At 26.1% G+C, this 22,494-nt stretch overlaps 1 protein-coding gene across 1 annotated transcript in view; it reads left to right on the forward strand.

Annotated features, from left to right (window-relative positions):
- Positions 1 to 22,494, forward strand: part of LOC101239976 (serine-rich adhesin for platelets) — a 36,839-nt gene that overhangs the window by 2,698 nt on the left and 11,647 nt on the right. Inside the window, exons 2-17 of the mRNA XM_065807227.1 lie at positions 3,583 to 3,651; positions 4,124 to 4,168; positions 4,294 to 4,470; positions 4,584 to 4,625; positions 4,715 to 4,882; positions 5,754 to 5,981; positions 6,109 to 6,192; positions 7,503 to 7,592; positions 8,563 to 8,757; positions 9,954 to 10,070; positions 11,094 to 11,204; positions 11,375 to 11,548; positions 11,740 to 11,780; positions 11,903 to 11,939; positions 14,178 to 14,297; positions 14,646 to 20,606. Coding sequence (XP_065663299.1) covers positions 3,583 to 3,651; positions 4,124 to 4,168; positions 4,294 to 4,470; positions 4,584 to 4,625; positions 4,715 to 4,882; positions 5,754 to 5,981; positions 6,109 to 6,192; positions 7,503 to 7,592; positions 8,563 to 8,757; positions 9,954 to 10,070; positions 11,094 to 11,204; positions 11,375 to 11,548; positions 11,740 to 11,780; positions 11,903 to 11,939; positions 14,178 to 14,297; positions 14,646 to 20,606 — 7,659 coding nt within the window. The remainder of the gene's footprint in view (positions 1 to 3,582; positions 3,652 to 4,123; positions 4,169 to 4,293; positions 4,471 to 4,583; positions 4,626 to 4,714; positions 4,883 to 5,753; positions 5,982 to 6,108; positions 6,193 to 7,502; positions 7,593 to 8,562; positions 8,758 to 9,953; positions 10,071 to 11,093; positions 11,205 to 11,374; positions 11,549 to 11,739; positions 11,781 to 11,902; positions 11,940 to 14,177; positions 14,298 to 14,645; positions 20,607 to 22,494) is intronic.

Here is a 22,494-nt window from a genome sequence, read left to right on the forward strand (position 1 = left end):
CAAGTTTTATGTTTTCTGACTGAGGTAATTTTCTTCAATCAATGATTGATTGTTGATATTAACAACTAATCGTAGACGTACGAAATTTTAGTTGGCATTGATATAAAAATTACTTTATTGACATATTTTCTGTCTACAGACGCGAGGCGATAAGGAGTCAAAATTTTTTATTAGAAATTAAAATTAATTTACAAGGCATTTACAAGAAAAAAAATTTACGGAATTATGTAGAGCAAATATTAGCGCGTACTTTTTTAATTCCCTTTAAATCACAAATCCAAATGTAATTTGTTATGATATCAACTTAAATTGTAATTTATATTGATGTCATAATAAATCATGATAGAAGTAAGCAAATACATGTTTTTTCAATAAAGACATTTTCGAATTTTAACTTAGAAAACAATTTATTAAAATAAATATTATTAATTTATTGTATCTAAAAATTTTAAAAACTGTTTAAATGTTGTTAATTATTTAAAACAATAACTCTAAAAGACTTCTTTGATCAATTCACACTAAAGTACTGTTTACAATACAGTATAAAATATTACAGTACTATTTTGTGATGAAATAAATGCAGCAGTATTAAACTATTTCGAAGCAGACCTTGTAAAGAAAGAAAATAGCAGTCAAACAACAACAAATATATATATATATATATATATATATATATATATATATATATATATATATATATATATATATATTTATATATATATATATATATATATATATATATTTATATATATATATATATATATATATATAAATATATATATATATATATATATATATATATATATGGATATATATATATATATGGATATATATATATATGGATATATGTACATACATCCATACATTCATACATACATACATACATACATACATACATACATACATACATACATACATACATACATACATACATACATACATACATACATACATACATACATACATATATACACACATACATACATAATAAATGTTAAAACTGTTAACAGCTATAGTTAAAATAGTAAGGTTGGTAGTAGTAACTAAAGTGTTGTAATATTGAGTTAAGACAAAAATATTGAATAAAGTATAATAATAGGAAATAGAAAAAAAAATTGTTTTAATAATATATTTAATATAAATAGATAATAATGATAGTTAATAAGTAGATCATTTTGTTTTATTTTATTTAAAAAAGAGGATCTTAAATTTGAATTTTAAGTTTTAATAGAATCAGGGAGATTGTTTCATTCAATAGTGAATAAATATTTGTAGTATCTTTTTGTTTAAATGTGTTCAACAAATGTATTTTAGCATAATAAGAATCTAAGGTGGTAGCAGTGTTCGCTACTGCAGTAGCAAACACTTCTATTTAAACTACCCTAATCAGTACTGATTTGTATGAAAAAGGCAATGGAAACAATTGCTTTCATTGCCTTCTTCTTACAAATCAGAAAGTCTGTCATGCAAGTAATCCCATACAAAAGCACAAAGTTCAATGCTGTTATGTAGTTTAAAATCTATAATGATTCATGCAACAAAGAAACAAGTGAGAACCAAATATGGAATCATAAATGCTAGTCACTGGTTTCAAGTTGATATGTTGGCCAAATAGCCTTTCTTAAGTCAAATAGCCTATACATATCAATGATCAATTTAATTTCGTATGATTTATATTCAGCATAATTCCAAGATATCTTACAGATTTTGTTGGAGTTGATGCTTCTCCATTGTTAGGCAAAATTTAATTGCTTGATAATTTTTCGATATATGTTTTTAAAGGCTAGTATTTGGATTTTGTTAACATTAAGTGAGTTTTTATTAGCTCTTATCCAGTTTAGAAAAGATGGTATGGCCTCTTTGGTTTTATTTGGAACTTTGTCAACATAGTTTTGGTTATAAGCAAATTAGTTTTATCAACAAAATTGTAAGTAGATGAGTTATTAAAACTATTTAATTAAACTAATAAAGTTAAAGTTACAATTTAGAGTCTATGGTTCAAATAAGATTCAAACCAGTTTAGGATCTCAATCAACTCTTTAATATGATAATTTGGTCAGAAGGATAGCACAATTAAAAACAAAGTTAAAATTTTTAAATACAGCTACAGTAAAAATTATCCAAAAAACATTTGTTTGTAAAACAACCAACAACAAAAAAAGTTTTTTTTTTTTTCAGTTAGTATATAAGTGTGTGTAAGGGTGGGCACTGGCGGAAACAGTGTAGAGAGTTCTGGGTCATTGTAAGTAAGGTGCCAGTTGTGTAGAATAATGTTATTGATTTGTTTTCATTGTAAGGTATGACTATGGGGAAGACATGGTTGTCATTAGGTTATTTGCTTTTATAGAATAGGCCTTTCTGTGTGTGTTGTAGGAATTTAGTGATGTTTTTGTTGATGATGTCAAGATAGTTCCCCTTAAGGACAAAAAACATTAAATAAATAACAGTCTCATTAAATTGAAACAGAAATGATAATTTCTGAAAGAATTTTTTTTAAAGTTTTATTTTGTGTCAAAAGTATAGCTTTTGTAACTAGAAATGACATTTCAAAATTCTAGTTTATGCTGAATCTTCTCAAATATCTTGATTCTTTGAGTAGCATGAGCCTCTCTCCCATTAACATGAAGTTGCATTTCTGTTTTCTTAAAATACTATCAACATCAATGCTTAAAAGAGCTATCATCTCTAGTTCCATCAACCAAAATTCATTTTGGCTTGACTCATAATTCAGCAAAGTTGCATCATCTTGCTACATCTGTCCCTGCATGCTCTAAAAACTTTTATATTTCTAGTTTTTTTCCTTGCACTTCAACCCTTTGAAACTCTCTCCCATCTTCATGTTTTCCTGACTCATACAACCTTTGACTTTTCAAGTTTTCTCTTAACCCTTATTTTGCTCTTTAACTCTATTCATTGTTTTCTAACTTAATATTGGTTGCTTACAGTCTTGTTAGGAGTGAATTAGATTTTTGAAAATGTGATAATAATAATTTTTAAAATGTTTTTGTGTTGCTAATAGAAGTGCTAATAGAAAAAGTTCAAGTTGTAAACTATAAATTTATGTCAAAAAAGTTGTAAAAAAAATTTATGTAAGTTGTAAAAAAAAAGTCATTGTTTGCAACTTTAATTTTTATATTAATATAAGATATTTAAATGTTTGTGATTTTTTATTTAAATATAAAGTGGTATTAAAAAAAAAGTAAAATAAAAATCTTTCCAAATAACGAATAGTTCATTAAAATTACATAATTATTGAAAAACTTGACCTAAAAAAAACAGATTTTATATTTTTTATAAAATATCAAACTAAACACATATATTAATGTATACAATATTGCTTTGCAAAATTTTCTTACAAATTACAATTTAGATTAAAAATTTTAATAGATGACATTTTATAAACAATATATAAAAACTAAAAATCTATTTATTGAAATACAAAAAATATATATTATAAAATATTGTCCTTTAAAAAAAAAAATTTAACTGATAAACGTTAATTGTTATTAAGTTTATTATGAAAAATTTAGTTTTAGTATTTTATAATTCTATTTTCTTATTTACCAAGTTTTATATATTTAGCTACATCTGATGGTGAAAGACGACTAAATACAAAATTAATAAACTTTTTAAAGTCTTCATTATATATTGGTAAATTTTATTTACTTTTTAAATTTTCTTTTAGATATAATATATTTTAATATATAACAAGAAAATTTAAAACCTGTTTATGGTAAAGAGTTGGAATCCTCATTGATTACTGTCAAATAGATTTAATCATGATATCACATTTGATTTTTCTATTGACATTTTTTTTAAATTAAAAACAGTCAATATAGAGTAATAATTTGATAGAAAATTATTAGAGAAAATAGCGCTGGGAAGTCCCTAAAGTTACTCAGATATAGAGTCAAGTATTTGTTATTTTTACCTAAACTCTGGGTTATATAAAATAGCCAGGATTCTGAGTTTAATATTGATAAATTCCAGGACTTATAAACCTCTTTTTTTTCTCTCTGTGTAATGAAAAAGTCTGTAAACATTTGTAAAAATTTGTGTTGTACATGTTAGCCAGTATACTATTTGTAATTTTTTGTTTTGCTTATTGTTATATTTTATTTAGAAAAACGATTTAGAAGAGATTTACTATCACAAGTCAATGGAAAAGGTTTTCATTATAAATAATTTGTTATATGTATATATATGTGTATATATGTGTGTATATATATATATATATATATATATATATATATATATATATATATATATATATATATATGCTTTTTTTTTAAGGTAACATTGTATTTGAAGACAATTGTCATCCAAGTATACCTTTAGTAAGCTGTGAAAAAAATTATTGTGATTTTGCATCTTGTCCTAATTTTCCTAATGCTGAGTGCCACTTAAATTTGTGTGGGAAGTGTGAGCCAGTATACTATTTTGAAGGAAATAAAGTGGATTGTTATGATTGTAAGCTAAAAATATTTTTTTATTGTTGATTAATTTAAAATTACTGTAAATTAAAAATCTTTTATACACAAACATATTTACATATATATATAGATAAAATATATTTTCTTTAGTTCAAACAAATTCTCCACCCCATATTAGCCCAAAAACAAACGGTAATTTCTTATTGTATTGCATTTTTTTTTAGTAGTTTTGACAACCTATCTATCATATACTATCTATTTATATTTTTATATTAATTTAGAAATAAAGTTTGATGATAACTGTACATCAGATGTTCCGTTGGTTACTTGTTCCAATAACCCTTGCAAGGCACATAAGTGTAATAGTTATCCAAATGCAGAATGTCATGTTAATTTGTGTGGTACATGTGAAGCAAATTTTTATGTAAATGGTCAGCAAGTACTATGTAGTAAGTGTTAAATAATATTTTAAAAATTTTCTGTGTGCTAGTGATTATATATATATTTAATTTTATATTAAGATTTACTTTTTTTGGTGGCTGATTTTAATTTAATATGCCAGCCACACTGGCATTTGTGTGTGTATATATATATATATATATATATATATATATATATATATATATATATATATATATATATATATATATATATATATATATATATTTATATATATATATATATATATACATACACACACAAATATGTATATACATATACACATATATATATATGTACTTGTATATATATATATACACACAAATAAATATTGATATATATATATATATATATATATATATATATATATATATATATATATATATATATATATATATATATATATATATATATATATATATATATATATATATATATATATATATATATATATATATATATATATACATTTATATTGTTGTTGTATGGTTTAGTGTTAAAAACACTAAACTCTTGATCGTTGTAGAGTGCTCAATATTTAAGAAAATATTTTTTTTTTTCAAAAACAGAGCATTTTATACTTAAATTTTAGAAAAAACAACTTTTAATGGAACTTAAAGTTTCATGCCTATCGGCAATCATCAGCCAAAAAAATATTGGCAATCATCAGTCAAAATTTAAGAATATACATTTATATATATATATATATATATATATATATATATATATATATATATATATATATATATATATATATATATATATATATATATAAATAAATGCAAATGAGTAATATATACATTCTGAGCAAATCCACCCTCTTAAAAAATACTGATTCATTTATGCTTCATTTTTTTTATATAGAAACTTTGTTTCTTATAGACACTACTCAGACAAATGATCAACTATCACAATGTTTTAAAGAACGTCAAAGAATTATTGAAAACAAAAATTTAAACAAATTTGTTGTTGATTGTGATCTAAATGGTGCATATAAACCACTGCAATGTTGGCCTTTTGTGGGTTTATGTTGGTGTGTAAACAAAAATGGAGAAGAAATGTTTGGAACACGAAGTTATTTTCCAAATAAACCTAACTGTGAAATTTTACGTAAGAAATATATTTTATTGATTATAGTTAATTGTTTTAATTTATTAAATCTTCTTATTTAATTTATTAAATTTTTATTTCTAATGCATTCTTGATTTTATTATTATAAAAAAATGTTTGATTCTAGTTGAAGATTGTCGTAGTAAAGAATATGGTTGCTGCCCTGATAATAAAACAGCTGCACAAGGTTTTCATCATCAAGGATGCTCAAGTAATGTTTTTTATTTTAATATCATAATAAATGGTCCTAAACTTTATTATACACTTCCGAATATCATCCGTGACGAAAAGAACACAACTATTTATAAGAAAAAACTAAAATCTTATTTAATGATGAATGGTGAACTATTACACCAGATTGGTGAATGGTGAATTATTCCACCAGAATGATGAATGGTGAACTATTCCACCAGAAAACTCTTGAATGTTAAATTAAAATCTCTTGAACATATTAAAAATTTTACTTATTTAATAATTTGTTGCACAGCTGAGCGAGTGTTTTGCCAACTTTTTCCACTATTCTGGCAAAACACAGTAGCTGTGGGTAAACATTTATTTATCATTGTGAATGATAAATAAGGTTAAGAATACATATGATATAATATTAAATTTGAAGTAGTTATGAAATATTAAATATGATTTATTCATGATATTAAATTAAATATGACATTAAATTAAACATGACTTAATTTTAAAATAATATTAGATATGATTTAATTATGATATTAAATATGACTTTTTGAAGACATTATATTATGTATGATTTATTAATGACTCAATATTAAATATGCCTTAATTATGACATGAAATTAAATATAACCTTAATTATGACATAACATTAAATATGAATTTTATGACAGTATTAAATATGACTTATTATGATAAACTGTAAATTTATTTTGACATAAACTAAAGATCGTTTGAAAAACTGGCAACTATTTATAACACACTGTAAATAAGTTATTATTTAAAACACAATGTGATTTGTTATAAATTTAGAGGAAATTAAAAAAAAATTTGACTATTAATTTAATAATTAAAATGAAAAGTAATAAATTTCCAAAAAGAATTGAACTTCTTTGAAATCAATCTTTTACTAAAGTTCAGAAGTTACCTTAGATCATTTTTTTTTTTTTGGTCATCAATTTTAGATTTTTGTCATTATTGTCAGTTTTTTGTCATCATTGTCAGTTTTTTATTATCATTGTCAGTTTTTTATCATCATTGTCAGTTTTCTGTCATCATTTTCAGTTTTCTGTCATCATTGTTTTTTTATTTAATTTTATTTAAACTCTTTAGCTAAAACATTAGATAGAAAATAGATAAATAATAGATGAAAAAGAAAATAGAAAAAAAAAGGAAAACAATTAACCACAGTAATAGTAACATAGTGAATGATTGAGATAAATCTCTAAAATATAAAAAACTACCGCTTTTTTACTTTTTTTTTCTTGGTACTTTATTTTTTTAACAATATGAAAAGAAAATTCAAGTATTCTATGCATAATTTTTTTTCCTTAGATGTCATTAAAAGTTGTCAAGTGTCGTTGTTTGGCTGTTGTGATGATCAAATTACATTTGCAAAGGGACCAAATCAAAAAGGATGTTCTCGTAAGTGTTTATAATTTCATATATAGATAGGGGAGACCGGGGCTAGTTGCCTCCACTTTTACTCTTTAAGCTCTGTAGCCCTAACGGCAAAATTTTTTGTAAATATTAAAGCGCAGTCTTAAAAAGTATGAATTTAGGTAACATTTTTAACTTACATTTATTATTAAAAAAATTTTCTTCGGGCCCTCGGGCCTCAAAAAAAAAGTTAGCCAACTTACCCCACCTCAGGGTAAGTTGGCGCAAACTATAAAAATGGTTATTAATGTACTATTAACTGCAAAATTTATAGAAATTTTTTTGCTATTTCTTTGTACAACAACTTTAAGCCTAAAATTTAATATTACTTTTCGCTAGTACCAAATATTAGTACATACAACAGCCAAAACAGTAGCCCACTTTTTATCTGTAAAAAAAAAACCTAAAGAAAATTATTTTTCTTTTTGAATGAAATTCAAGTTTGAGCGTTACATCTTATATTAGCATGGGGTCATTTTTTGAGTTTTTATAGTAATAATAATTTATTACAATTATATTTGCAATAAATAAAAAAATTTACTTTACTATTTACTACAAGACCTAGATTGATCTACTTTTTTTGTTGATAATACTAGTGTCCAGGTAATTATCTGAATCAAAGTTATGGTGAGAGAGGTGTTGTTTCATGCAAATATTTTATACTTTCTTTAATCACTGCAGTAGCATCTTTTTAAATAATTTTAAGTTAAAAAAATGTTTTTCATAAATGTATAGGTACTTATATAAATATATACATATATATATATATATATATATATATATATATATATATATATATATATATATATATATATATATATATATATATATATATATATATGTATATATATATATGTATATATATATATATATGTATGTATGTATGTATGTATGTATGTATGTATGTATGTATGTATGTATGTATGTATGTATGTATAATTGTACTTATTTGTAGGTTTGGTTTCAAAATGTGAACACCTCAGGTCTATAGCTCAGCAGATTTTTTCGTTTCAACCTCAATGTGATAAACAGGGTCACTTTAATCCTATCCAATGTTGGGACACTTTGGATCAATGTTGGTGTGTAAATAAAGATGGAATTGAGCTCAAAGGAACAAGGTTAAAAGGAAAACAACCAGATTGTTCTGCAGGTAAATTTATTAGAAAATTTAGTATTTAAAGTGTTTGTAAATGAACAATTTATTTAAAAGAAATCTATAAGTATTTATTTAAAGTATTTTAAATAAATGCAAGTATATATATATATATATATATATATACATATATATATATATATATATATATATATATATATATATATATATATATATATATATATATACATATATATATATATATGTATTTATTTAAAGTATTTTAAATAAATGCAAGTATATATATATATATATATATATATATATATATACATATATATATATATATATATATATATATATATATATATATATATATATATATATATATATATATATATATATATATACATATATATATATATATGTATATATATATATATATATATATATATATATATATATATATATATATATATATATGTATATATATATATATACACACACACACACACATACATATAAGGGAAGTGTGTGCCTAGAGCCTCCTTGTACTTAGGGCCACCCCACTTTTTTTTGAAAACTCTAAGTTTTTAAATTATGCTTCTTAGTCAGGTAATTAGTTATTAAAAATTTTATTTTCTAATTCTATTTTGATTCTCAGAGAGCGTTGCTACGCCAAGTTATAATTTTTTTGTTTGTTTTATGGTCTAAACTAAATTTTTGCTGCTGGTATCTTAGATTGTTTTACTATCGATGCAATGTTCAATAAGTTTCCTCTTGATTGGGATTTGTTAACAGATGACATTTTTCAAAAAAGCTCATTGTTCCTAGGGTCACTATTTTTTAAACCTTACTACATCGTGACCTTTATAATTTAAGTCATTGTATTAATATATATTATTTATTATATTATTACTTGTATATGCTTATTATATTATATTATATACATTATAATAATACATATGTTAACCTATGTTATTGTAAAGTAATTAGTATAGAGATGTGATCATATCATTTTCACCATTTTTCGGCAAGTCTGGGGTGTTGAAAAAATTAGGCCCTAGGCTGACATAAACTTCCATTACACATACATATATGCATAAATATACATATATTAAAACACAGTTCTAATAATTGTTTAAATATTCAATTATTCACTTTCCAACTAATTAAAAAACTTTAAAGAGTTTTAAATTTTACTTATTTTCTAGCTGTTACTAAAATAAAGCTTTTTTTTTATATTTTCTTAGTTGCCTGTGAAGATAAGAGTAATGATTGTCACAGATTTGCAATAGTTCCTGGATTTTGTTTTCGATTAAAGCGTTACATGACAGAATATTGTAGGAAATCATGTGGCTTTTGTAAAGGTGTAAATTATTAATTATGATTTCACCTCTTGCTTTTTTTTAAATATTTGGTTTAGTTATTATATTTTTCTCCTCAAATATTTATCTTTCAATATACTCCATCAATATATAATATATTTTCCTACTATATTATATAATAGTTATATTATATGATATTATTTGATTGATTTATTCATTATATATTAGTTATCTATTTTTTTATTCTCAAATATTTATCTCTTCAAATGCGTATTGCTTTTTTTGTGGACAGTTTACGAAGACAAGGTCAATAAATTTTCAAAAATGTTTTGTGGAAGCAAGATGTTCTATCAAATCTAAAAATTAGACATTCCTTTTTCAATTTCCCCCTATTGCATAGTCCTGAGCTACCTGTTACCACTCCCCTTAGAAAAGATCTGCCATATTGGAGATATAAATTACAGTTACGCAGGTGTAATTGAAGAGATGAACCCATACCGCCTTAACCAGAAAGTTAATCTTATATATAATAAAACCTTGGTTTTACTTACTTTGGTTTCACTAAGTCTAATGTTGAACTTCTCATATCCAGGCTCAAATATTCTTAAAACATTTTATTGGTTCTCACAAGTAACTCACAAGTAATTAAAAATTAATTTTTTCGAAAATGTAAATAGGTTTGGGGAAATTTTGCAATGTGACCCTAAATGCCAAAAAAAAAACATAAAGTTTAAAAATAACATTTAAATAAAAATATAAAAATTTTAAAGATAGTTATCATTTTATAGAAAAAAAAGTTATTTTGGATTTTGCATTTAGGGCCACAAAAGGATCGTCCATAAATTACACAATGCTAAAGGGAAAACTTTTCATCTTTTTTGTTTTGTTTATTAGTTTAACTTTCAGCCATCTTAAGACATAAATGTTTGATGAATAAAAGACATAATCTTAAGACATAAGACTATAAAACGTTAATATGAAAGATTTAATACACATGAACATACACACATACATGTTTGTTTTAAAATTTTACTTTTTTTTTGACTTCAGCTTTTAAATTTTTAGAAGTATCTGTTGTTAAACATGAGCCAGTGAGAAGAGGATGTTCTAGCCCATTTGGTTGTTGTTCTGACTACATATCCCCTGCCAAAGGTCCTGATAGTTATATGTGTCCATGTAAGTTTTAGACAAGTTACTATTTGAATTGATAGTTACAAACTATTTTTGCTTTATACTTTTATTATTTTCAAGCTGTATTTCATGCAAAAGTTTAAAGCATGTTGAAATTGTAAATAATTTTGAATTTATTTAATTAAATTTTATTATATTTATGATTTGTTCATTAGTATATAGCTCAGTGTGTTCCATGCCCAAAGTTGTTGGAGAGTGTTATGGCTATTTTCCTAGATATTTCTATAATCAAGAAACAAACACTTGTGAATTATTTGTTTATGGAGGTTGTCGTGGTAATGGTAATAACTTTGCTGATTTAAATGAATGTGAAGAGAAATGCTTAGAAGGTTTTCATTGCTATTAATTGTTTTATTATTGATAAATTGTTTTCTTTTTTCTTAATAAATTGTTATTGTCTATATATAATAAATTGTTAAAAACAATTTTATTTCTTTTATTTACAATTATTACTATTTTTATAATGACATTGTTATTATTTTTAAAATTAAGTTTTAACCAATATTTTGTTTTTGTTTAGAGCTGACACCAACTAAAGTTTCTACAACACAGCTAGCTGAGGTAAGTTTTTGCAATTGTTATACATTTATCATTTTTTATATTATAGTAATAAAAATAACAATAAGTAATAACAATAATAAATAATAATAATAAAAATGTATTTCTTAATTTTTTTTTCCTAGCTTGGAATTGATATGAATGTAAAAGAAACAAACAAAAGTAATTTTTTTTTTTTACATATAAGTTTATGATTATGTAATACATTCATGTATTTCTATATATATATAAGTTTACAACTATATAATGTGTTCATGTATTACTGCATATAAGTTTATAACATATATTACATAAACAACTGCTATTAGGGTTAGAGTAATTATGGATAATTTTTTAGTGTAGTTTTGCACATTTTTGCATATATTTTCATAAATTGTCTATGTTTGCTTTTTAGAAAATGAACATTATTTTCTCTTTTTTAATGAAAGTTTTGATGGTTCCTAATTTTTAAATGTATACAACTTTTATTTATTAATAAGTGTTTCAACCTTTATAAACAGTTTTTTTTATATTTTCTCTATTCCTTAAGGAAAAATTAAAGTTGTTGTAAATCTTTTTGTTTGCTTCATAAATATTGCAGTATTTCTTAAAATAATTTATTTAAATATAAAAAAAAATGTAAGTCCAAATCTCAAATTCATTAATGAAGTAATTATAATGATAGTTACCACTTTAAAATGTTTTCTATAATATTTGAATGTTTAAATTTAAACAAATTAAAGTATCTATATATTAGTGTGGTCCTTAATTTTCAAAGAATGATTTTTGTATAGGGCACCCTTTTTTTGTTTATAAACATAATAAATTCACAAAGAAACTTAGCTAAATCTGAAACCAATTAGAGGACCCTACCACATATATTAGTTAAGTATCATGCGGGGTTTTGTGGCTGTGGAACCAACATAACAACTAGTGACTTTCACTAGTTGTTATGTTGGTGAACTCTTTCACTACACACCATACTGCCTTTATATTTTATTAATATTTTGATAAATGACAGCTGTTAGCCATTTGTAATCAAACATTAACAGACAATTGCACAATTTAAAAGCAATATTTCATTAATTTGAGTTAGTGCCTAGTATCAACTACTGACTCCCTCAGGGAAAGTTCTTTAACAATGGACCTCATGGATACTGGAATAAAAGTACTTTCTTTGTTTATTTTTGCTTAAATGTTAATATGTCCAATTATACTGATTTAATAATAAGTTATAATAAAACACACAGAATGACAGATCTGCTGTGCGAAATCCATTTTAAATTGTTAATTCCTGTCAATTGCCTTAGTACCATATTAATGTTATTATTGAACTTTTCATTTATGCACAGAATTGTGTATTTTATTTATTGGTGCTATACCTTATCAAGTTCTTGGTAATGTATTGTTGTTTTTCCATATTCTATATTCTATTAACAAACAATTCAATGACTTGAAAAGTCACCAGTTCAGGACATTAATTTAACAAGGCCTCGAACAAAGCAGTCTCTCAGATTGCAATAAAAAAAGTTTTTGGACATTTGTGGTTAGAGGAACTGATTATACTAGCTTTCTTTGACGGATAAGTCTCCAATGACACCAAACATTTGATGGTCAGTGCCTTGCAAACAGCCAGTGCAGAACACCCTTTAAAGAGGATAACTGTTAATCCTATACTGGTGAGCTCCAAGAACTCAGGAAACTTTGTCAACTTTCCTCAACAAAGATGTGAAGCTCTGGTCTGCAGATGCTGGCAATCAGTTGATAGTATGTATGAGAGTTGTAAATAACATTGTATAATGTGGAGTTGCCTTAATAGACGCATATAACAAGCTGCACACAAACGATCAGGAGCAGAAACAGTTCCTTCTCTTAATTGGTAAAGTACCACCAGCGACTTCTTGATCAAGTGGTACCCTAACAATGGACTAACTAGACAGTTTTTCTCACTTTGACAGTCTCAATTCAGAAGGACAATAATAATTACAATATGTAATAGTTTTTTGAATGAGCTTCAATAAAGCGATTCTGTTTTCAGTGACTGATACTATTTGTCCTAATCATTCGTATTGTGCTGGGTAAATAAGCTTTTGGTTCTGTGGTAGGGACCCCTAAAATATTTTTTAAATAAAATTTTCAGTATAATTTCTTTTTTCATAAAAGTTAACCATTTAGGAAGGTGCCCCATTAGAAAAATTAAAAACTTTTTTTTTATGAACAAGAACCACCCTAATATATATACTTTTTAATTATCCTAACCCAATTAAACATTAAATCAATAAAAAAAAACACAATTCATTATCAATATATTGTTAATCTTATTTTGCATACAACATACTTGTTTTAATTTATTTTACTCGTAAGTTACTTGATAATGTTCATTTAATTTTTTTTATTTATTAAAACCATTCTAAACTTTAGTCATTACCTCAGATGACTTTAATGTTCTTGCTGGACCATTGATAGAATGTGCAAATAAATTTGGATGTTGTGAAGATGGCATAACACCAGCATTAGGAAATGATTTTCAAGGGTGTCCAAGTATGTCTTTTTATATAAAGTTTTTTGTAATGATGTGTTCTATTCTTTGTATTTTATTCAGTGTATAGATCTATTAATTATTTGTTATATTTATTTATTTGCTTTATACTTCTTATTTTTATTATAATATCTCAGTAATTTTAATTTTATAAAATATTTTTATTTTTAAAAAATGAATATTTATTATTTTTATTTATTTTGAATTGTTTTTACTACTATATTTATATAAATAATTGTATTTATATAAATTTATAAGTTTATTATATTCAGAACTAAAACTTGTTTACTAATAACGACAATCAAAATATTGATAATACTGAAAATAGTTATGTATTTTTATTTTTATAGGGTATATGTCTTTTTGTGAGATGCCTCCTGCTTCTGGGTCCTGTACTGATAACACTATTAAATACTTTTACAATCCTGAGAAGATGTTATGTGAAGATTTTTTTTATGGAGGGTGTGGTGGAAATGCAAATAATTTTGAAAGTGTTGAATTGTGTATGAATGAATGTAATAATAAAATGATAGAATTAAAAAAACAAAATGTTGCATTAAATACACATCAAATAGCAACTACTATTCAGACTACCAATGACCAAACAGCATTCACAGGTCAAACATTTTTAACAGAAGAAACATCTGATGACTTATCATCAAAAAAATATATACATACAGAATTGACTTTATCAAATCATAATGAAATGACTATAAATAATGATTTATTTTCAACTGTTGACCCAGTAGCTTCATCAGAAGAAATTATTTCTAGCGTTCCATCAAAAAATTATGGTTCAACCAATAAGTTGATTGAGTTATCTGTGTCTTCAACTAATGAAGTTAACTATATAAGAGGTTCTGCAAACATAGTTACAGAATCAAGTTCTTCACTTCCAAATGATTTGACTGCGAATGATGTCTTATCTTCAACTATTGAACCTCTAGCTACTACAGAAGTAGCTACTTTTAGCGTTTTGCCAAAAGGTTATGATTCAACTAATGGGGTGATTGAGTTATCTATGTATTCAACTGATGAGGTTAACTCTATAAAAGATTCAACAGAAAAAGTTACAGAATCACGTTCTTCACTGCCAAATGATTTGACTGCAGATGATGTCTTGTCTTCAACTAATGAACCAATTGCTACTACAGAAAAGGTTGCTTTTAGTGTTTCGTCAAAAGGTTATGATTCAACAGATAAGGTGACTGAGTTATCTTTAACCGATAAAGTTAACTCTATAAAAAATTCTACAGAAATAGTTACAGAATCAAGTTCTTTACTGCCAAATGACTTGACTGCAAATGATGTCTTATCTTCAACTATTGAACCAATAGCTACTACAGAAAAGGTTGCTTTTAGTGTTTCTTCAAAACGTTATGATTCAACAGATAAGGTGATGGAGTTATCTATGTCTTCAACTGATGAGGTTAACTCTATAAAAGATTCAACAGAAATAGTTACAGAATCAAGTTCTTCACTGCCAAATCATTTGACTGCAAATGATGTCTTGTCTTCAACTATTGAACCAATAGCTACTACAGAAAAGATTGCTTTTAGTGTTTCGTCAAAAGGTTATGGCTCAACAGATAAGATGATTGGGTTGGCTTTAACTGATGAGGTTAACTCTATAAAAGAATCTACAGAAATAGTTACAGAATTAAGTTCTTTGCTGCCAAATGATTTGACTGTGAATGATGTCTTATCTTCAACTATTGAACCAATGGCTACTACAAAAGAGGTTGTTTTCAGTGTTTCATCAAAAGGTTACGATTTAACTATTGGGGAGATTGAGTTATCTATGTCTTCAACTGATGAGGTTAACTCAATAAAAGACTCTGCAGACATAATTACAGAATCACGCTCTTCACTGCCAAATGATTTGACTACGAATGATGTCTTATCTTCAACTATTGAACCAATGGCTACTACAAAAGAGGTTGCTTTTAGTGTTTCATCAAAAGAATACATTTCAACAGATATGGTGACTGAGTTATCTTTAACTGATAAAGTTAACTCTTTAAAAGATTCTACAGAAATTGTTACAGAATCAAGTTCTTTACTGCCAAAAGATTTGACTGCAAATGATGTCTTATCTTCAACTATTGAACCAATAGCTACTACAGAAAAGGTTGCTTTTAGCGTTTCATCAAATGGTTATGATCCAATAGATAAGGTGATGGAGTTATCTATGTCTTCAACTGATGAGGTTAACTCTATAAAAGATTCAACAGAAATAGTTACAGAATCAAGTTCTTTACTGCGAAATGATTTGACACCAAATGATATTTTGTCTTCAACTATTGAACCAATATCTACTACAGAAGAGGTTGCTGTCAGTGTTTCGTCAAAAGGTTATGATTCAACTAATGGGGTGATTGAGTTGTCTATGTCATCAACTGATGAGGTTAACTCAATAAAAGATTCTGCAAACATAGTTACTGAATCAAGTTCTTCACTGCCAAATGATTTGACTACAATTGATGTTTTATCTTCAACTATTGATCCACTAGCTACTACAGAAGAGATTGCTTTTAGTGTTTCTTCAACAGGTTATGATTCAACAGATAAGGTGATTGAGTTATCTTTAACTGATGAGGTTAAATCAATAAAAGATTCTGCAGACATAGTTACAGAATTAGGTTCTTCACTGCCAAATGATTTGACAGAAATTGTCACAGAATCAAGTTCTTTACTGCCAAAAGATTTGACTGCAAATGATGTCTTATCTTCAACTATTGAACCTATAGCTACTACAGAACATGTTGCTTTTAGTGTTTTGTCAAAAGGTTATAATTCAACAAATAAGGTGATGAAGTTATCTATGTCTTCAACTGATGAGGTTAACACTATAAAAGATTCAACAGAAATAGTTACAGAATCAAGTTCTTTACTGCGAAGTGATTCGACTGTGAATAATATTTTGTTTTCGACTATTGAACCAATAACTATTACAGAAGAGATTGCTTTAAGTGTTTCTTCAACAGGTTATGATTCAACAGATAAGGTGATTGAGTTATCTTTAACTGATGAGGTTAACTCTATAAAAGAATCCACAGAAATAGTTACAGAATTAAGTTCTTCACTGCCAAATGATTTGACTGCGAATGATGTCTTATCTTCAACTATTAAACCATTGCTTTCTATAAAAGAGGTTGCTTTAAGTGTATCATCAAAAGAATGCGATTCAACAGATAAGGCGAATGAGTTATCTTTAACCGATAAAGTTAACTCTATAAAAGATTCTACAGAAATAGTTACAGAATCAAGTTCTTCACTGCCAAATGATTTGATTGGGAATGATGTCTTATCTTCAACTATTGAACCTCTAGCTACTACAGAAGTAGTTGCTTTTAGCGTTTTGTCAAAAGGTTATGACTCAACTAATGGGGTGATTGAGTTGTCTATGTCTTTAACTGATGAGATTAACTCTATAAAACATTTTGCAGAAATAGTTACAGAGCCAAGTTCTTTACTGCCAAATGATTTGACAGCGAATGATGCCTTATATTCAACTATTGAACCAGTAGCTACTACAGAAGAGATTGCTTTAAGTGTTTCTTCAACAGGTTATGATTCAACAGATAAGGTGATTGAGTTATCTTTAACTGATGAGGTTAAACCAATGAAAGTTTCTACTGACATAGTTACAGAATCAAGTTCTTCACTGCCAAATGATTTGACTGTGAATGATGTCTTATCTTCAACTTTTGAACCAATGGCTACTACAAAAGAGGTTGCTTTTAGCGTTTCATCAATAGAATACGTTTCAACAGATATGGTGACTGAGTTTTCTTTAACTGATAAAGTTAACTCTATAATTGATTCTACAGAAATTGTTACAGAATCAAGTTCTTTAATGCCAAAAGATTTGACTGTAAATGATGTTTTATCTTCAACTATTGAACCAATAGCTACTACAGAACAGGTTGCTTTTAGTGTTTCGTCAAAAGGTTATGATTCAACAGATAAGGTGATAGAGTTATCCATGTCTTCAACTGATGAAGTTAACTCAATGAAAGATTCTAGAGACATAGTTACAGAATCAAGTTCTTCACTGCCAAATGATTTGACTGTGAATAATGTCTTATCTTCAACTATTGAACCAAAAGCTATTACTGAAGAGGTTGCTGTCAGTGTTTCGTCAAAAGGTTATGATTCGGCTATTGGGGTGATTGAGTTTTCTATGTCCTCAACTGATGAGGTTAGTTTTATTAAAGAATCCACAGAAATAGTCACAGAATCAAGTTCTTCACTCCCAAATAATTTGATTGGAAATGATTTCTTATCTTCAACTATTGAACCTCTAGCTACTACAGAAGTAGTTGCTTTAAGCGTTTCACCAAAAGGTTATGATTCAACTAATGGGGTAATTGAGTTATCTATGTCTTCAACTGATGAGGTTAAATCAATGAAAGATGCTGCAGACATAGTTACCGAATCAAGTTCTTCACTGCCAAATGATTTGACTGTAAATAATGTCCTACCTTCAACTATTGAACCATTAGCTGCTACAGAAGAGATTGCTTTTAGTGTTTCGTCAAAAGGTTTTGATTCAACAGATAAGGTGACTGAGTTATCTTTCACTGATGAGGTGAACTTAATAAAAGTATCCACAGAAATAGTCACAGAATCAAGTTCTTCACTGCCAAATAATTTGATTGGAAATGATGTCTTATCTTCAACTATTGAACCTCTAGCTACTGCAGAAGTAGTTGCTTTTAGCGTTTCGCCAAAAGGTTATGATTCAACTAATGAAGTGATTGAGTTATCTATGTCATCAACTGATGAGGTTAACTCAATGAAAGATTCTGCAAACATAGTTACTGAATCAAGTTCTTCATTGCCAAATGATTTGACTACAATTGATGTTTTATCTTCAACTATTAATCCACTAGCTACTACAGAAGAGATTGCTTTTAGTGTTTCTTCAACAGGTTATGATTCAGCAGATAAGGTGATTGAGTTATCTTTCACTGATGAGGTGAACTTTATAAAAGTATCTACAGAAATAGTCGCAGAGTCAAGTTCTTTGCTGCCAAATGTTTCGACTGGGAATAATGTCTTATCTTCAACTATTGAACCAATAGCTACTACAGAAAAGGTTGCTTTTAGCGTTTCATCAAATGGTTATGATCCAATAGATAAGGTGATGGAGTTATCTATGTCTTCAACTGATGAGGTTAACTCTATAAAAGATTCAACAGAAATAGTTACAGAATCAAGTTCTTTACTGCGAAATGATTTGACACCAAATGATATTTTGTCTTCAACTATTGAACCAATATCTACTACAGAAGAGGTTGCTGTCAGTGTTTCGTCAAAAGGTTATGATTCAACTAATGGGGTGATTGAGTTGTCTATGTCATCAACTGATGAGGTTAACTCAATAAAAGATTCTGCAAACATAGTTACTGAATCAAGTTCTTCACTGCCAAATGATTTGACTACAATTGATGTTTTATCTTCAACTATTGATCCACTAGCTACTACAGAAGAGATTGCTTTTAGTGTTTCTTCAACAGGTTATGATTCAGCAGATAAGGTGATTGAGTTATCTTTCACTGATGAGGTGAACTTTATAAAAGTATCTACAGAAATAGTCGCAGAGTCAAGTTCTTTGCTGCCAAATGTTTCGACTGGGAATAATGTCTTATCTTCAACTATTGAACCAATAGCTACTACAGAAGAGATTGCTTTTAGTGTTTTATCAAAAGGTTTTGATTCAACAAATAAGCTGTCTGAGTTTGCTTTAACTGATGAGGTTAACTCTATAAAAGAATCCACAGAAATAGTTACAGAATCAAGTTCTTCACTGCCAAATGATTTGACTGTGAATGATGTCTCTTCTTCAATTATTGAACCACTAGTTTCTACAGAAAAAGTTGTTTTCTCCGAGACTTCTGGTTCAGTGAGTGAAAATATTGAATTTTTTATGCCATCAACAGATAATGTTAGTACCACAGAAGATAGTTTAGCAAGCCTATTTAAAAAATCAAGTTCTTCTCTGAATAAATTAAATTCATTATTATCATCTAGTCAAGTTGCTGCTATAAGTACAACTGTTTCAACTCTTTCATCTAAACGTTTTTTTGGCGGTATAATTAAATCTGATAAAAACAATGATGATGGTAATGGTTTTTTGTCTGGTTCAGAAATATCTGAAATTCATAATGACATCTTGAATACATACAATTTAACATCTTCTCTACAGCATTCTGAGTCAACTACAAATTCTCCAAAGGTGAAATCAGATAATTTCAAATCAATTGTAGAGGACATTATTCAACCTACAACACCATCTTCTTTAGGTTATTGTTATTTGTTAATGGCAATTTGATTTTTATCATTTTACGAAGGTTTTGTTTTTTTTAGTTTTTTTTACTATAAATATGTATAAATTTTTATTCATTATGTATGTGTTTTTATTTAATATAATTCACAAATTTACATAAATATCTACATATTTATGTATATGTACAGTCCTTGGAATTAGGATAAATTAGGTAGCATTAATTTGCCAACCTTAATCTATTAGAGGTTGGCAGTTTCTTTGGTGAAATCTTTCTATCAAAAAAACGGTTTTACCATAAACAAAAGGATGAGGTTGGTGGTTTCTTGCTGACCTCTTCTAGTGATTTCTTCTTAAACACTTCTAGGTCGGCAGATAGGTTGGCATTGCCGAATACCATGTATATATTTATACATATTTATATATATTTATATATATGTATACATATATATATATATGTATACATGTATACATATATATAAATATAAATATATATATATATATATTTATATATATATATATGTATATAATATATAAACAATTTTAAAATGTATTCTGCAAAATAGAGTGCTCAATGTTCTTAAAAGAACAGAGCAATTATAAATTTATATATATATATATATATATATATATATATATATATATATATATATATATATATATATATATATATATATATATATATATATATATATATATATATATATATATAAATTTGTGAATTATGTAAAATAAAAATTAACAATTTTACAATGCTTGTTTTTACTATTTCAAGTTTCTTACGGAAGCAAAGTAAACATTTTTTCTATAAATTTGTAATAAGTTATGACTTTTTATTTATTGATTATGTTAGGGTTGGTGCTATATTTATATTTTCTTTATTTTCCCAAAATCAAATGAAAAATAATATTTCGATAGATTAGTAGAATTTTGGAGGTTTTTTGTTTTTAAAAGACTGTTTATGGTTTGACCATCTTTTTTTCTTCTTCCCTTCTGAGGTACCTATATAAATTTTATCAGGTTTGGTTTGAGTTAAACTTACATCAGTTTATGAAAAAAATGTTTTCTTTGCTTCCACAGGAAACTTAATTTTGTGCAAAAATCCAGAAGAACTCTTAAATGTATAATCTGAAATCGTATCAAAATGTCACCATGAAAATATTCAGATAATCATTAACCTTAAGATTGACGCCAACAAATAAACCTATACTGTCATTTTTGAAAAAAAATAATAATAATGAAAAATTAAGTCATTAAAAAAGCTATTTGAAAAAATAATGCATGTTAAAATTTTAGATATATTTTTAAGACAAACAGTATATTTTTTTTAGGTATATTTTTTACACTATGTTTTTATAACCTGATGATGGTTGTAACCATGAAACTTATAGTAGTTAATACAAGCATTATGAAATTATTTATTTTGGTTGGACATAATTGACTAATTTATATTGTTCTGATTTTATTTAATCTTATATATATATATATATATATCATATATAAATTAGTAAATCTAATTTTCTTCAAGAAGTTGTGTCACTATCAGTAGGTTCATCAGGAAGAATGTCTAAATATCAATAAATTTAGATTATAGCAAAAATATTTCACAGAAAGTTGGGAATTGTTATAATTAATTATGTAATAACTGTAGTTGTTTTGCAACCAGGAAGTTGCATCAACTACATTGAAATTAAAATATTAATCATCAAAAGTGTTTTTTAGAATTAGGACAATTTTAGTCTGGTCATTTGCTTTTATAATTTTTTAAAAGGTACTTATTTTCATGTCTGCATTTACAAATTGATTCAGATTTTTTGTTTAGTAAATTTTCTTGAGCTATATGAGTAATAATTTGAAATTTTTCTTGTAAACATGGTATACATTTTTTAGAAATGTTATTATAGGCA

Source organism: Hydra vulgaris, chromosome 10, assembly GCF_038396675.1.
Source record: "Hydra vulgaris chromosome 10, alternate assembly HydraT2T_AEP".
Classification (NCBI taxonomy): Eukaryota; Metazoa; Cnidaria; class Hydrozoa; order Anthoathecata; family Hydridae; genus Hydra; species Hydra vulgaris.